Source organism: Amaranthus tricolor, chromosome 7 (assembly GCF_026212465.1).
Source record: "Amaranthus tricolor cultivar Red isolate AtriRed21 chromosome 7, ASM2621246v1, whole genome shotgun sequence".
NCBI classification, from domain to species: domain Eukaryota; kingdom Viridiplantae; phylum Streptophyta; class Magnoliopsida; order Caryophyllales; family Amaranthaceae; genus Amaranthus; species Amaranthus tricolor.
In genome coordinates, this window is record NC_080053.1 from 4,214,941 (window position 1) to 4,231,449 (window position 16,509).

Below are 16,509 nucleotides of genomic sequence, written 5' to 3' on the forward strand. Positions count from 1 at the left end.
CTACGGGAACATCCTCCTCATTATTATCTCTCCTTGCCCCACTAGGTTCTGGAACGTCAAGTACTCCGACCAGACCCTCAGTTTGCACTGCTCTTACCCTTCTGTCAATCTCTAGGTGAAACTGGTCACTCCTCTCTTTCAGTGCAATCATCTCCTCTTCCATTATTCTTTCATACACTAATTTGGACCTTTTGTAGATCATTTCCATTCGTCGGGTGTAATCCAAATCACTTTCTCCCTCTTTTCTATCCCAAATTCCCAGAGCCTCTATTTTGCATAAATATCTAAATATTTTGCATAAATATCTAAAGCCCCTATACCATATGGCTTCGGCATAATTAAAAGAGCTAAAGGCATAGTTAGAAGCATTGTTATAAAAAGGATACATACACCCAAGTGTATCCCTATGGGGTGCACTTGTACTTTTTTTCAAGAAGAAGGATGGGAACATGAGACTATGCATAGATTATATGAGCTGAACAAGACCACAATTAAAAATCAATATTCGTTATTGAGGATAGAGAACCTTTTTGATCAATTATGGGGAGCATGTGTTTTCTCAAAAATTTACTTAAGGTCAGGATATTACCAACTAAGGAATAGGAAATAGGGCATACCTAAGACAACATTCTGAAGCTATATGATCATTATGAGTTTGTCATGATTCCCTTCAAACTCATCTATGTTCCTCATCTTTTCATGGTGTTGGTACTACACCAGTGTTGGTAGTGCAATCGAAAAATGACAATTTCATGGTGAACACAAATGCTTCTAAGTAAGGGTTAGGGTGTGTTTTGATGCAAAATAATAGGGTGATCGCCTATGCTTCCAGGTAGTTGAGGATTAATGAGAAAATTTATCCAACCCACTTAGAGTTAGCATCTGTTTTTTTTTTTTGCTCTTAAATTTTGGAGACATTATTTGTTTGGACTTTAGAGTGATTTCAGTTGTTCATTAATCATAAAAATCTTAAGCATCTATATAATCAGAAAGACTTGAATATGCACCAACATTAATGGATAGAATTTCTTAATGAATATGATATGGACTTAGCTTACCATTCTGAGAAAGCCAATGTTGTAGAAGATGCCTTAAGTCGTAAAACATTTCATAGTGCATGAGATATGGTGGAGATGAAGGGGAAGAAACTTAACTAGGAATATTGAATGTATTAAGTTTACGACCTAATCTAGTTTCTGAGATTTTTGTGACTCAACGTAATGATGTGAACTTGGAGAAACTTTGAAAAATGTCAATGAAGAAAGAGACAAAGGCATTTAAGGTGCATAATGATAGTGGTTTAAGATTTTGGGATCAGTTGTGTGTGTTCGCAAATGATGTGTTGAAGAAGAAAGTTTTGAATGAAGCTCATAACTCTTGGCATTCGGTACACCTCGACAAAACTAAAATGTTCCAAGAATTAAAGTCTTTTTTGGTGCATTAGGTTGAAGAAAGAGGAAGCTTTTTATGTGACCAAGTGTTTTACTTGTCAAAGGGTGAATAATTTGTATCAGAGGTCTCCAAATTGACACTACCTTTTTATATTCCCGAGTGAAGGTGGGAGTCAATATCCATAGACATTGTGATGGTTCTTCCAATACACAGATTGGGATGAATGCAATATGGGTGGTGGTTGATCGTTTGACTAAATCAACTTATTTTCTACCTATGAAGAACACTTAGAAGTTAGTTCATAAATGAGATTGTTCGGTTACATGAAGTTCATAAATCTATAGTGTTTGATAGAGACCCAAGATTCGAGGCACGATTTTGGAAGGGACTTCAACATGCTATGGGTTTGAGATTAAAGTTTAGCACTACATTTCATCCGTAGAAAGATGGACAAACAGAGTGTATGACACTTACGTTGGAGGAAATGTTGAAGGCGTGTGCCTTAGATTTTAAGAGGATTTGGGATGAACATTTATTCTTAGTAAAGTTTTCCTATAATAATAGCTATTATTCAAGTATTTAGCATGAATCCTTGTGAAGCATTGAATGGGAGAAGGTGTCGTACTATGTTGACTTGGTGTGAGGTTGGTAAAAGACTAATAATAGGGCCCGAATAGATTCACGCAATTGATAAGATTCAAATAATTCAAGCTAGAATGAAAGCAGCTCAGGATAGACAAAAGAGTTATGCTTATCAGAAGAAGCGACATAAGGAATATGAAGTTGAAAAGCATGTATATATTAAAGTTTCACCAGTGAGAGGCTTGAAGAGATTTTTCTAAAATGAAAAGCTAAGTCTAAATGCATTTGGCCGTATGAGGATTGAGCGAATAGGTGAAGAGGCATACATGATTTCCTTGCCTCTAGATTTGGATTGAGTTCATAATATGTTTCATGTCTCTATGTTGTGAACTTATATTCACGATCCTTCACATGTGATTCAACGCGAGCCTTTACAATTTAATAAGCATGATATTGTCATTTACAATTTATATATAACAACTATAACCGTAAATATGTTAATAATTTAGGAATAAACACATTAATAAAATAATAGGGTATTGGATTGATAATGATGCTGATGCTGATGCTGATGATGATGAATTGTATTAGACATAAGACACTATTCATTAGGAATTACTAGCAACAATAATTAAATATTAAAAAAAAAAAAGAAAAGGAGTAATAGTGATGAAAATAATTGTAAACTAATACTATGGTACTTAATAGTACTTTGCACCAAATGAACAATGAGATTTGTTAAATGAAACAGTGTAATTGCATACTGTGCATTTGGTTCCTTCATTAATGGCTTTAACTTCTCATCTTTCCATATTCTTCTATAAATAACTGTCTATAATGAGAAGCCAAATACTGAACACTATATTTATCTTTTCCATTACAATAATAATAGATTTCTTAGTAATATTTACAGTATTAGAAGACACAAAGTCCAATTAGTAGGTGGTTCATCTTTATTTCTTTTAATAACTTCATGACTTTGATTTTTGTAAAATGATATCTTTAACATATGAAGCAAAATGTATATAGAGTATTATTGTAAATGTCATCATTTATACTCCCATTTTGAGTGTGTATTAAACTTTTAAATTATATCAACATGTTATAAAAATGAAATTCAAAGTTTAGGTTGCTACTACACATGTATTTTTGATATCACATATTTTGGGTATAACATTATTTTAAAATAATTGAACTTTGGTAGTTTCTTGTTCTTTAAAGATTTTTTTGTGAATAATGTGGTATGGTTTTTAATGTGAATTATTTGCTAAACTTGGTGAAATCATTTTTTGCCTCAGGCTGTTTAGGATAGATCAATCCTTAGTGCATCTAAACGTGACATATGTGTATATTGTCAAAGGCAAAGTTTTCATCCATAAGGTGATTGGTGTTATTGGCCTTTTTGAAGGAGTCTTTAAAAAAGAATGTGTAATTTTTATGACAAATATTATATAAATATACATTATGACCTAATTTACAAAGTGAATTTCAGATTTTAAGTTTAATTTTAAAAATGATGGGATATTGAAAGATGGATAAAAGTTGGTGGGAAAGTGAAAAAAAACTCAAAAATGATTGATGTTAAAAAGTTAAAATTGGTAGAAAATTGATAAAGTAGAATTGGTGGGAAGTTCAAAAAGGGATAGATTAATTAAATTAATCGCCTATGATTATAGAAATATTTTATCTCTCCCATGTGGTGCCGTTGATTATTTTTTAATTTTTACGCATTCAATTGGGACAATTAGCAATAATAGAAGGAAGTAAAATTCATTACTTCTTTCTATTCATCACAAGTGTCCTATTTACTTTTTAGATACTATTTATCTTTTACTCTTAATTTGTAATTTATTATTATAGTTAAGTAGGATCTTGTTTGATTCGTCTTAATGCAAGGATTATTCATTTCAACTTTTTATAATTTTTAATTATACACGATTAGAGATATTAAAGATTGAAAAGTATTGAATAGAGTGCAAAAAACAAATAACATACTTATGGTAAATAAAAAAAAGTATAATTTTTTAACTCAATTTAAGATTGTCTAAGGATAAAATGGTTTTGAATTAGAATTTCCAAAACATTTTTTCCAAAGAGTTTGGATTGGCATAGTACCCTCTACTAATGTTTAATAACCAAATGAGACGAAGTATTATTATCTTCAAAAATCTCCCAAGATAAAAACCAAATCCAAGTGCCCCCTTCTTTCCAACCCTTTATCTCAATTCTACTTCCCCTCTCTTCGATTTAATTCTTGCATTTCCTCAACAACAGCAATAACAAAAAAGTTCAATTCTTGCGTTGTTGCAGTATTGAAAATGAATGCTTTAGCAGGTTCAAGATTTTGTTTCCCATGTGTAAAACCCCCAGCTTTGAATCATCATCTTCATGTTAGAAAACTACGGTTAATGGTCACTCGAGCTTCCATTGCTGTCGAGCATAAAAACCCTGATTCCAAACTTGCCCTTGTCAGAATTGGCACCCGAGGAAGGTACCCATCTTTTTATTTTACTTCGATTTTTCATTTTCATTTCTGGGTTTTGTTTATTTTACTAAATTTCGTTCATTCACGTTTTAATCTAATTTTTTCTTCTGAATTCTTTGTTTTTTTTTTTTTTTTTAATTATAATGTATGCATTTGTTGACTTGCAATGGTTTTTAGCTTGTACATTGGTTTGACTTTTATTTTTGTTGAAGTTTTGTATGTGTCAAGAAATGATGCATATTGATTAATGGATCAAGAATCAAGATTGATCAATGAGATTGGGTGCTTATTTTAACATTTCATGAATTATTAATAATTGGCAATAAGTATCGCTCTTTTACTTATAAGTATAGTTAGTCAAAGTTGTATTTGCTTCTTGGCTAGAAAGTGAAAGGTGAGAGAAATGCAAGGGTATACATGGAGGGTAATGGTTCCCATTTTGTTCTTAAGAAACTAACCTCTCTTATATTGAAGAGATTTGGCAAGGCATTGGGAATTGAAATAAAAGACTAAAGACCTCACAGTGCTCAAGAACAAGATGGAAAATGCAAGTGAAAACATATCATAAACAATGGAGCAGCAAAAACAAGAGCAACATCACAAAGATGTTTAATGAGGTGAGTTAGGCAAGATTGTATTTCATTAACTAATCAGCATTACATTAATGAAACAACCTTCACTAGCCTTGAGAACAATCTCTTAAGCTCAAAGATCTCACCTTTAATGGAGACCACACACACTATCAAAAGCACTCTCTGTTTCCCAAACCTCTTTTATCTTGTATTAGACTCCACACGTTATGCATTTTAATTTAACAAAGGGCCCTTATATAGCCCATAAGTAAATAGAATAGTTCTAGGACACAGTAGTAAACTTGCCCCTCCATTATTGTGCAAGAATAGAAAAGTCAAAACTTCTCTGCACTAAGGTGCTTGAACGAGCATTATATGTGTTCGAATGATCACCAACTCAATGCCATTCCCTGCTTCTTGCCTCTTGCTGTTGGCCGCCTCATTCAAGGCACCTTTCAAACCATCCTTGCTTCATTCAAGGCATGAGCCAAGACCCTTCTTGTACACCTTCTTACCTTGTTCAAAGACTTTATTACCTTGTTCAAGGCACCTCTTTTCTTGTTCAAGGCACCGCATGCACCTCGTTTATCACCTCATGTATTGATCCAAACCTCAACCTCCTATACTTTCTTGCACACCCAACGTTATCCTACAATATGCATGCTATAAAATCAGCTTTGAGATGATCAAAATCATCTGCCAAGCTAGGAGAAATGACACTTGCACTAATAGGAATTAAGTCCTTGTTAAGAACACAACAAATGATGATGGTATGGATGATTGATGGTATGAAATTTGTAGTAGAATAGTGCCTTTTTCTAGTTGTGTCAAGTTTCCCCATATTACCAAATAATATTGCTAATTATTTGTGGAGTTGAAGGATGATTCTAAGGTAACAATATTCAAATATGGGTTAATATTTAGAATAAATAATTTGAAGGAAGAAATATCTAAAGAACGATCTATTATGAAAAGACTAGATATTTTTTTTGATTTTTTTTTTCAATTTAAAAAGTAGCAAGGCATTAATGGTCCTAAGCCTTGGCTCTAAGTGGAAGATATTGTTGTTAGCCTTTAAATGTGAGGCTCACCTAAATACCAAGGAAATTTTTTTTTCAATTGAAAAATATAAAGTAGATAAAGACGAAGAAGAGAAGAGAAACAAAAAAGAAAAGTAGAGAAAACATACATGGTGGTGCCCATATTAAATGGGCTTCTTTTGAGGCTAGGGCTAAAAAGAGTTCACAAAAAGTGTGATATTCAAAAGTTAGTTTTATTGTAGGGAATTGCCTCCTCCCTATGGCCCTTATGAAAGCACCTAACCCTCACCTAGCCCAGCCAAAACATGCAAGCCTTGCCTAGCACACACTTCATGCCTTAGTTGTGGCTAGGCGCACTTTTAGTTAGTGAGTGTTTGTTTTGTTTTTAGTGAGCAAGATGCTGGAAATTCCGGAAATAGCTTGATGCATGTGGATATGTTTTTTGCGTTGACGTTCGAAGACTATGTTAATCGACATAAATAATATTGTATTGTTTTCGTACCTATGCATGTATAAATAAAGGTGTTTGATCATTTGTGAGGCTAGCAACGAATATAAGCTTAGAATCACTAATGTTGCAAATGTAGTATTGAAGTGAAAACTTTTTGATGTTCCTAATGAATAAAATTGTGTATCTAGCCAAGTAAGTGCAAGTTTGTCTGTAGAGTTATCATGGTGTAGTGTGTGGAAAAGTTGATTTTGAGCCAAAGTGTTGTGAGACTATTGTAAAATCATTTGTGAAAGCTCTATTGATGAGTCTCATAATAGTGTGGTAGCCAAGTGAACTGTTCTCTCAATGATATCACAAAGTTAGATTGCCTAAAGTGAGAGTCCCATAAAAATGTTAAGTGCGTGTGTGTGTCCTCCCAAGTGTCACATAAATCGGTGCTCTTACCCACAAATTGCAATTTAATTTGATTTGCGGGTTAATTTGCCTTGGTCTGTGATTCAGATCGTTAAGATCTAAAGGTACGTTACTGGTTGTTGCATGTAAGGATGAGAAAGGAAGAAAATGAAGAAAAAAGGTACTAGACTAATTAAAAACAAAGGGAAAAAAACATAGAAAAGAGTTGACGAAGAAGAGAGTAGAAGAACAATACCTTTTTTTCTTTATTGGATATTGGAAAGTGGAAAGGTCAAAAACTCCTTATTTATGGTAGGATGTCGACATCCACATTATATTTATATTTTTTTTCTTTCACTTTTATTTCTATTATACTCCTTTCTTTCTTAACTTTTTATTACCCTTCCTTTTTATTTTCCTTTTTTTAATTATATGTTCACTTTTCCTCTTTTCAAAAAGCTTTTTCATTTATTTAAATCTAATTTTTTTATTTATTCTTTGTTATATATTCTAAAACTTAATATTATTAAAAAAGTACATACTTTGTAAATTTAATATTATTTGACCATACTCTACTTTGTCAAAATAATATGAAAAAACTTTAACGAATCAAATGCACAACAAATGATTTTGAATTCGTACAAGGAATCAAACCGAATCACAAATCGTGTGACACTGGTCCTCCCTTCAAAAGGTGAGTGCACTTTGAAATGTACTTTTGTAAATAATATGACAAAATGTTTTAGGAAAAATTACCAGCAATAATACAACCTTTTGCTTATTTTCCTACAATAATAATAACTTTTGATTAACCATGAATAATAACAACTTACGGGGTATTTTCCGAGAATATCCCTAACATGCTAAAAATCAAACTATAGGAGATTATATAACAAAAAAAATTGGTAACTTAGTCAATAAACTAAAGTTGGTATTATTCTTGGAAAAAACCCCTCTAAGGTGATATTATTCATGGTTAAGCAAAAGTTGGTATTATTGTAGAGAAATTGATGAAAAGTTACATTATTCACGACAAATTTTCCAATGTTTTATTTGTGAGTATTATTTGCCTTTTCCCCTGTACTCCATCCAATGACCTAATCTCTTTCTCCGTGTAATCCAAATAGGGAATAGTTGTTCTCCTGACCCTTACCCTTTCCTTACTTCGTCTTCGTTCCTCTCCCTTTTTTCGCCAAAAGGAATCCAAACAAGTTGTTTGTAATTTTGTATAAACATTAATATAGATGCTAATATGACTCAACTCTAGAATAGAAATTGCAACAATGGCCTGGCTAGCCAATGAATGAGAAAGTGTTCTCTTAATGAGGGGCCACTAATTGCACGTGGGTCATTTGATAAGTAAGTTATTGTTTATTCCTTTTTATTGATCGATTGATTATGTCTTATCGCCTTGTTTGTTTTATCTTTGTATGATATAAATAAAATGCTCATTGTCTATCCTCTTGATAGAAAATCTTCTCTTGATTGATGTAAAACTTTTGGTCTTAAAACATATTTAATTTGGAGTATGTGTCTTTGCTTGCGTAGGACAGCCCGTTAGCACTTGCTCAAGCTTATGAGACACGCGCTAAGCTCATTGCAGCTCATGAGGAGTTGGCCGAGGAGGGAGCTATTGAGATTGTGATAATAAAAACCACCGGTGACAAAATCCTAACTCAACCACTAGCTGACATTGGTGGGAAGGGCTTGTTTACTAAGGAAATCGATGAGGCCCTTTTGAATAATGAGATTGATATTGCTGTCCATTCCATGAAGGATGTCCCTACTTATCTACCAGACAAGATAATTCTTCCTTGCAACCTTGAGCGTGAAGATGTTCGTGATGCCTTTATTTCTACCACTGCAACTTCTCTTGCTGAGCTTCCAGCCGGAAGTGTTGTTGGTACTGCATCATTAAGAAGGAAATCTCAGTTACTACACAGATACCCATCCCTTGAAGTAAGTCTAAATTCAGCCTTTTTTTCTCCATTATTCTTCAAAGCTGGTAAATTATGAGAAATGAATGACAATTACTTAAATATAACAATGTTTTCAAGAAATAAGGTGATTTTGTTATCTTTTAAGTTATAACACTCATATTACCTATGAAAATGAGAAAAGTTTTTCTTACTAAAGATTCTTAACTTGCATTTGCAACCTTGGAAAAACCCATTAAAGAGATCTTGAATCTTGATTGTGTTCATTGTCGGGGTTTTTGCTGAATAAATCGAGGTCTAATAATCAGAGTTATAAATGATGTACTTTTCTAAGCTATTAATCTACTTGATGATTGAGCGTACCTTGTGCACTGTGGGTTTTAAGTTCATGTAATCAAGGTAAAGCATACAATGCTTTAGTAACTTTAATTTTATAGTTGGTGGCCTAGATCGTGCCATTTGTGATTGGCCACTAAGATGATCACTTTGTATGTCATTGAGGAGTAGCTTCTAAGATTAAATTTGCTTGGATTAGCATCTCTATTATTCTTTTTTCTAATATTGAATTCACTCAGATCAACTTTTCAATTAGTCCTTTTTTTCTTTTTCCAAATAAATGTGTCTTAGGGTTTATTAGTACACGACTTATCATTTAGTTCAATATATATAGAAAAGAACATATGTTTACTTTTGATCAAAAATTAAATATAATCATGGAGATCAATGGATGAGTAGCACACATCTAGTATTTAAGGATGAGAGAACAACAATGATGCTAAAACTTTGATTCTAACTTGTGGGGTCAACTACATGAACTAATAAAATCAATATAAGAGATCCTCATAAAACATTATACTTTAGGTGACCTATTCTAACACAAATTTACAATGAAGAATATCAATTTTAATTATAATCCACGTATACTCCATTTTCATTCATTTCTATTCATGTCATCTACTCTTTCAAATTTTAATTCTTCATGTCTTTTTTGGATTATCTTCTCCCTTTTCACCTTCTCCAAGTTTCAACCTTCACATTTCTAATTAGTTTATTCTATTTTTCTGTCTTTTGTTCATTTTCAAACCCAATTTAGAGTTTTTTTAATTTATTATTATTATTATTATTATTATTATTATTATTATTATTATTATTATTATTATTATTATTGTTATTATTATTATTATTATTATTATTATTATTATTATTATATTTATTATTATTATTATTATTATTATTATTATTATTATTATTATTATTATTATTATTATTATTATTATTATTATTATTTTCATTTTGTCGTGCAAGTTAAAGAATCTTTCCTATACTTTCATTATAAATTATATCCATATGATGTATGTCTACTTATACCGCCTTCATCCTATAATGATATTTTCCGAAAGCCCTTCACCTATATAGTAGTGTTAGAGTAATGGTAATGCGCAAGAATTTTCTGTTTAACCTATCTTGATTACATATTGTTTTGGTCGCACCTCTTGATTTGAGTTGCACTTTGAATCGTATGCTTCACACATTAGTCAATATTGTCATACTTGTGAAGAAGTGATCAAGGTACTTGAAACACTCGCTAGGAAGGAACTTTTTTGTTTCTAATGTTAGAGCGTCTTTGCTACGATTAATCTTGACATGACATTAACTCCTTTCATATAGACTTGGCTAAGCCCTTTTGATTTAACTCCTGTGTCCACTTCTCCAAGTTAATGTTGACCCTTCTCTAATTCGTCCCCATTCAATTCCAAGAGAAAAAAAAAAAATCAAATCTATACTTTAGATGAAAACTCGAGTTTAGCAATTTGACATAAGATTTCTTGATGGGCATAATTGGTTAATTTAGCTCATTTCTCAGCTGCTCAAACTTCTCATTATTTTGGTATGTCAAAAGTATATTAGAAATGGACCAACTAGATAAGATTTATTTTTGTGTTGCCGTAATTTCGATGTACATAGGGTGGCATGGACATGTAATACTTAGTTAAAAGGTGCATTGATATAGCTTAGCCGATCTATTGTGTATTAATAAGGTTTGAAATATAGTTCAAAAATGAGACTTATCATATTGTATATGCAAGTTATAAATAATTTTAAATATATCTAAAGAATGGTATAAAAAATTTGCATGTTAGGCATTTTCAAGGGATATTTCACGGTTTCAGCTGATATTTGACAGTAAGGCAAGTGATGACACACGCTACCACATCATTGTTATCATTGTCACAATCGCAACTCAAACGACATCTTTGAATACGGTTTTGGTCACGGTCGTGGTGATGATCGCGAAACGAATTTTGTGGTCAATGCGGATGATTTCACGATCGATACAACCTATATTTCGGTCATTGGAAACTCAAACTTATGCGACTGTATTTTTGCACTATGGTACAACTCATCTCAGTTACAAAATTGTCTTTGCCCAAAAGGTAGTTGTCCAAAGGATGGAAATATTAAGTGTTTGTGCTTAGCTTATAAGTGGCTTAGGTAATGGAACATGAGACTTCCCCAGTGTAGCTAGGATCGATGCTTTTAGCCCCAAAACCGCGATCCAGTTCCTTTGACCTGAATCGTGGGTCATCCATGATTTGGATTGCTTGGGTACACATTTGGAACGTGATATCAGTCGATCCATTTTCAGCTTTGAAAGGAATCTAAACAGTCCAGAAATATTGAAGAGAATGAAGAAAACGGGGAGGAGAAGAGAAAAGGGGAAAGAAAAGGAAAAAGAAAAGAAGAAAACTTATTATTAATGGTGTAGATAGAAGCTTCACTTCAATGGTGTGGGTATTCTTGATGAAAATGGAAGAAATTGCTCTCAGCTGCCGTAGTAGTAATTACTTTAGTCCCTTTCCTTGCTTTAGCCCCTTTATTAGGGTTTTTATTCTTGTTTTTATATGATACTTTTATTTTAACCGATAGGTAGAATAATTAGGTTTTGGGCTTCAGGATACTAATATTTTAAGCCCAATTCTAACCCTACACATTTCTAACCACATATTTTTAAAAATTTCAAAAACAAAACAAGTCAGATGTTCAATTCTATTTTTTTTCTTTTTCTTTTTCTATTTCTTATTTTTATCCCTTGTTTCTACAACTATTTATTTTAAATTAAAGTAAATGATCCCAAATAGTACCTCGATCCGAAACAAATTGTTTTGCGACCCCTAAAATCTCGAACCAAAATTTTTTCGATCCCACCTCAAAATTTTAAAATTAGCGAACTGTGATCTTAATCTCGTTCCGCAACCTGGATCATACCTCGATCCTGGTAACTATGGGCTTTCCTACACCCTAAGCATTCAAACTAACGCAGGCTTTTGACTTCATATATTGACTTTATGTTGCCTGTACTTCTTAGTGAGCTCTTGATGACCTTTTTTTGCTAACGTTTTGTCCATGTGATGTATAAACCTATATAATGAATTAGAGTCACTCGACAAGATCATGTGAGTTTGAACTTTAATTGGAATGTTCTAAGGACATTGTTCACTGGTTACATTTGATGTTCAATTTTAATTAGTCTCTTGAGAATTTATTGTCTTTGTGATTTATACATCTCAAAACCTTTGAGGAGGTTTACTTTGTGTATCTTCTTTGAGCAATATCCCTTTAAATTATAGCCATCAAGTTAAAACGCAAAAACACAAAATTAGAGTTCATTTTTTCTTGTTTGAGGTTTGGATTCACATCACATCTACTACCACAATGTCATCATCAAACAGAATGCACCCCAAAACTTCTTGAATTGGCTTTGTTATTTAGTCTAGGATTGTAGGGCGCAAAGGATAACTTTGATGCAAACCACTCGTTATTGGGAAATTTAAGTTGCTCCTCTATATGTCTTGACATTTGATTTGTTTTCTTCATATCATTCTTGGACTATACTTATAGTTTTATTTCTAACATTATGTTCTATATCAAAGGAAAAATGCTTGATGGCCTTTTGCATGAAGGTGGAATACCAAGTGGTAGACCAGCTCTACCCGCTTATGCATTCAATAACATGGATAGATTTGTTTGCGAAAGATGTAATCTTGTTGGGTCAACAAGTTGAGATTTATGTTGTGGCCTATTGCCAACATATTAATTGATGCAAGATTGTTTACTTGGAATTTTATGGACATGGAAAAATTCATCAACCTAACCATGTTAGAGATTTAGTTGTGATGCCATTTACTTTTGTCATTACTGATGACAAGGTCACAAGGTTGTCCACTTTTCCATAAGCTTTTGAAAACTTGAGGATAAGGCATAGTGCAAAAACAAGGCCGTATCGTAAAGGTTTCACGTTTATTGAACCGATATTAACTGTATCGTAAAGGTGTAAAAAATCGTGTTTTAGGCCTTTTCAAGCGATATTTCATGGTTTAAGCCGAAATTTAGTGATACGATAACCGCATCACCCCCATTTTTGTATTACCGTGTCCGTTACCTTCTATCGCACCTATTATCGGATTTTTGCACCGTGGGATTATGTCCCTTTTTTAATTTGCTGTTCTGGAACATGATTATTACATTTATTGTCTATTTCATGATTAGTCATTTTTCTGAATAGATTACCCCAATAATTTGGGTATTGTACTCATTGCTGGTCATGCTGTCATTTCTTTGAGTATACGTGTGTGTGTGTTTGATATTTAAAGGGGAGATTATATCTGAAATCTGAATAAGTTTGTGCAACTTTATAGTGTTTATTTACATGTGTATGTAGGTATTGGATAACTTCCGTGGTAATGTACAGACACGGTTGAGAAAACTTAATGAAGGGCTGGTGCAAGCAACATTGTTGGCCTTGGCTGGCCTAAAGCGCTTAGATATGACTGAAAATGTTTCTTCTGTTCTTTCAATTGATGATATGCTTCCAGCTGTTGCTCAAGGGGCAATTGGAATTGCTTGTCTACAAAATGACGATAAGATGGTAAGTTTGATTGTACCAAGAAATTCTTAACATACTATATATAGTAATTTGATGAGATTGGCTGTTTTTTTGTCTTTTAAATTTCCTGTTCATGCTTTGGAGAACTGCTGGTTCTTTGTACTAACTGTTCTTTTTTTCTTAGTTATGGCTTTTTTTTTTTCATTCCGATGCTCATTTTTGACTATAGAATCTTTGGTTAGTGTCAACAAAAATTTTGAGGAGCTATGTGAAAAATTTATGTAGAGACAATTTTGACGGTTAAAGTTGTATAAGTTAGTTAAAAATTATGGTCCAAGAGTGTGAACGAGTCCTATGAAATATTTACGTAGAGACAAATCTGACGGTTCAAGTTGTATGAGCTACTTCAAATTAGTGACTGATAGATGATTGGAATTTATGTATACCGGTTACCAATCATCAATCAAACATCTGATTTCCATGTAGAAAATGTATCTGATTACTATGTGTAAAATGTACTTGGTGATTTTCCCTGAAGATAGTATTTTTGTGAGACAGCTATTTAATGTTCTATGTTCAGAATTTTCTGCCCTAAATTTTAGCGATTTTTTCTTAAAATTAAGCGTCAGAGTATTTGATAATTCCTGTTGAATGTATGAGGAAGGTACTGAATCATAGAATGTGGATGGGGCATACTTTGTTCGGATAACAATTTAGGATAGAAAATAAAGGTAAGGAAGGGGAATAATGGAGGGAAGAAAAGGAAGGGGAGCGAATAGCATGGATCATGAGGTGTTTAGTAATTTCTTCTGGCTACTTTGCAAAAATGTGTCACATTTTCCGAGTTAATGTTTTCTTTTGTCTTCTTAACCATCATTTTCAGGCGAAGTATCTAGCCTCATTGAATCACGAGGAAACTCGATTAGCAGTTGCGTGTGAGAGGGCTTTTCTTGAAACTTTGGATGGGTCTTGCCGTACTCCCATTGCTGGCTATGCTTGCCGAGATGAAAATGGAGACTGCTTTTTCAGGGGGCTTGTCGCTTCAACTGATGGAAAACAAGGTACACTAACTCACTGATCGTCCAGTTTGAATGTCTTTTGGGGTTTGGCTAGTCTTCAGTTGTTTCCTTCCATTCTACCTTTGAAATTGCGATGTAAATAAATTTTGGGGTACCTATCTTGCAGTAATCGAGACATCTCGAAAGGGTCCATATGGTTATGACGATATGGTATCGATGGGAAGAGATGCTGGAAAGGAGCTTCTTTCACGGGCTGGTCCTGGATTTTTCGATCCAAGATAATCTTGTCTGAGTAAGGCTAACTTTTTGTAGTAATGAGGCGTCTCTCCAGATTTGCTATTGATACTTCTGTAGCAGTGGTATGCTGAGGGTTCTGTAGGATTTAGTATTTGGGTCCTTAAATTAGCTATAGTTTAATTATATCAATGTACAATCTAAAAATATATTCATATCTCCAACTAAAAAGTGTTGAATCCTTGTAACTTATCCAAGTTAAGGTTGCTGTCAAACATTGATTTTTTGCTCAAACATGCTTCGGTTTTTTACTCCGTAAGAATGTAGTTGCTGTTATGTGGAAAAAAAAAAAGTGTTAGCACTTACATTTCACTTTATCTTATTGCTACCATGTAAAATTTTCGTTATTCAAGTGATGGATAATTGTACATTTTAAAGGTTTTTTTGGTGACAAATTTTAAAGCTTTTTATCAGACATTATTAACTTGAAACACATGAAATGATAATATAGTGTGCAATCAAACTTTAATCGATTTTGGGTCAAATACCTCAATTGGTTAGAGCCATATAGCCCTTCATTTGTATTTGATCAATGTCTACAAACTTTGTGTTTTTCATAATTAGAATCACTACTAGTACTAACTTAATCATGAATTACATTGACATTGAATTGATACAAGAATAGGTTTGTTTGTGTCTCTCTATACACCATTACCATTCACACAAAGAAAATGAAACAATCTTCTTATCACCTAAATCCTAACAAAGAAAATGCTAAGTTCAGGGCCACCACTTCCATCTGGGTTCATCATGTAATATGTCTCTGAATCTCTCGATCCAACGACACGCTCAAAGAAGGCACGCATGTAAGTAAGCTCACCGTCTGGTGTTTCGACCCCATCGTTAGTAGGCAAAACACCAGCACCCATTGATACAGCATGTAGCATTTGCATTACACTTAAGTCATCATCAGTTGCTTCTCTTTTAATGCCATACCCAGTTTTTCTCCCATTACAATACATTGTCCAAATGGGTTCTTCTATGAGCTTAGTTTTGTCTGAACTGTGCTTTTCACATTCCAAGGCAATCCTCACTAAACCTAACCCCATGTCTTGCAATAGCTTACCTGTTGGTATGGCTAGTTCTAGCAATAATATGGGGAGGCACCTAGGATTTTCTTGGATTGCTAGGTTTACCCTCGCTTTTCGATAGCCAAAGAGTGTGCCGGTGATTCGGGTTCCCCCATGGACATGTCCGTCGTTGAGCCTATTCGAGATTGGTATCCGACATGTAGGGGTTACGATAGGGAATGATCTGAAAACGGAGCATACCCTTCTAAGGATTTTATTTGATTTGGATGGGTTTTTTCTTTGAGAGGGTGCTTGAAGAGATATTGGTGCCCTTGGGGATAATGACCCATTATTCATCGTTTTTATTGCTCCTTGTTGAGGAGGTAGCGGGGGAGGAGGTGGAGATTGTCGAGGTGAGGCTGGGGATTGGCGAAGAGGACGGGGCATGG

The 16,509-nt window shown here is 33.5% G+C and overlaps 2 protein-coding genes across 3 annotated transcripts; one reads left to right on the plus strand and one right to left on the minus strand.

Moving 5' to 3' along the window:
* The first annotated feature begins 4,056 nt into the window (after positions 1–4,056).
* On the plus strand, positions 4,057–15,312 carry LOC130818849 (porphobilinogen deaminase, chloroplastic-like). Of its 2 annotated transcripts, none has more exons than XM_057685087.1 (5): positions 4,057–4,465; positions 8,469–8,874; positions 13,573–13,779; positions 14,621–14,798; positions 14,923–15,312. In XM_057685087.1, the coding sequence occupies exons 1-5, from the start codon at positions 4,293–4,295 to the stop codon at positions 15,036–15,038; spliced, it is 1,080 nt and encodes a 359-aa protein (XP_057541070.1). In that variant the 5' UTR covers positions 4,057–4,292; the 3' UTR covers positions 15,039–15,312. The 2 variants fall into 2 exon arrangements, with proteins under 2 accessions (XP_057541070.1, XP_057541071.1); XM_057685088.1 differs by lacking the exon at positions 4,057–4,465 and adding an exon at positions 4,596–5,076 and having other exon boundaries at positions 8,464–8,874.
* Positions 15,313–15,633: 321 nt separating this feature from the next.
* Positions 15,634–16,509, minus strand: LOC130818850 (protein MIZU-KUSSEI 1-like). Its single transcript, XM_057685090.1, has one exon. It carries the CDS (start codon positions 16,505–16,507, stop codon positions 15,743–15,745), a length of 765 nt encoding a protein of 254 aa, XP_057541073.1. The 5' UTR covers positions 16,508–16,509; the 3' UTR covers positions 15,634–15,742.

Excerpts from the sequence above, each read along its gene's own strand:
- LOC130818849 (XM_057685087.1), top strand. The coding sequence starts at position 4,293 with ATGAATGCTTTAGCAGGTTCAAGATTTTGTTTCCCATGTGTAAAACCC. Across the intron at positions 4,466-8,468 it reads AGAATTGGCACCCGAGGAAG|CCCGTTAGCACTTGCTCAAG; the intron begins GTACCCATCTTT and ends TGCGTAGGACAG. Across the intron at positions 14,799-14,922 it reads TTCAACTGATGGAAAACAAG|TAATCGAGACATCTCGAAAG; the intron begins GTACACTAACTC and ends CCTATCTTGCAG.
- LOC130818850 (XM_057685090.1), bottom strand. The coding sequence starts at position 16,507 with ATGCCCCGTCCTCTTCGCCAATCCCCAGCCTCACCTCGACAATCTCCA.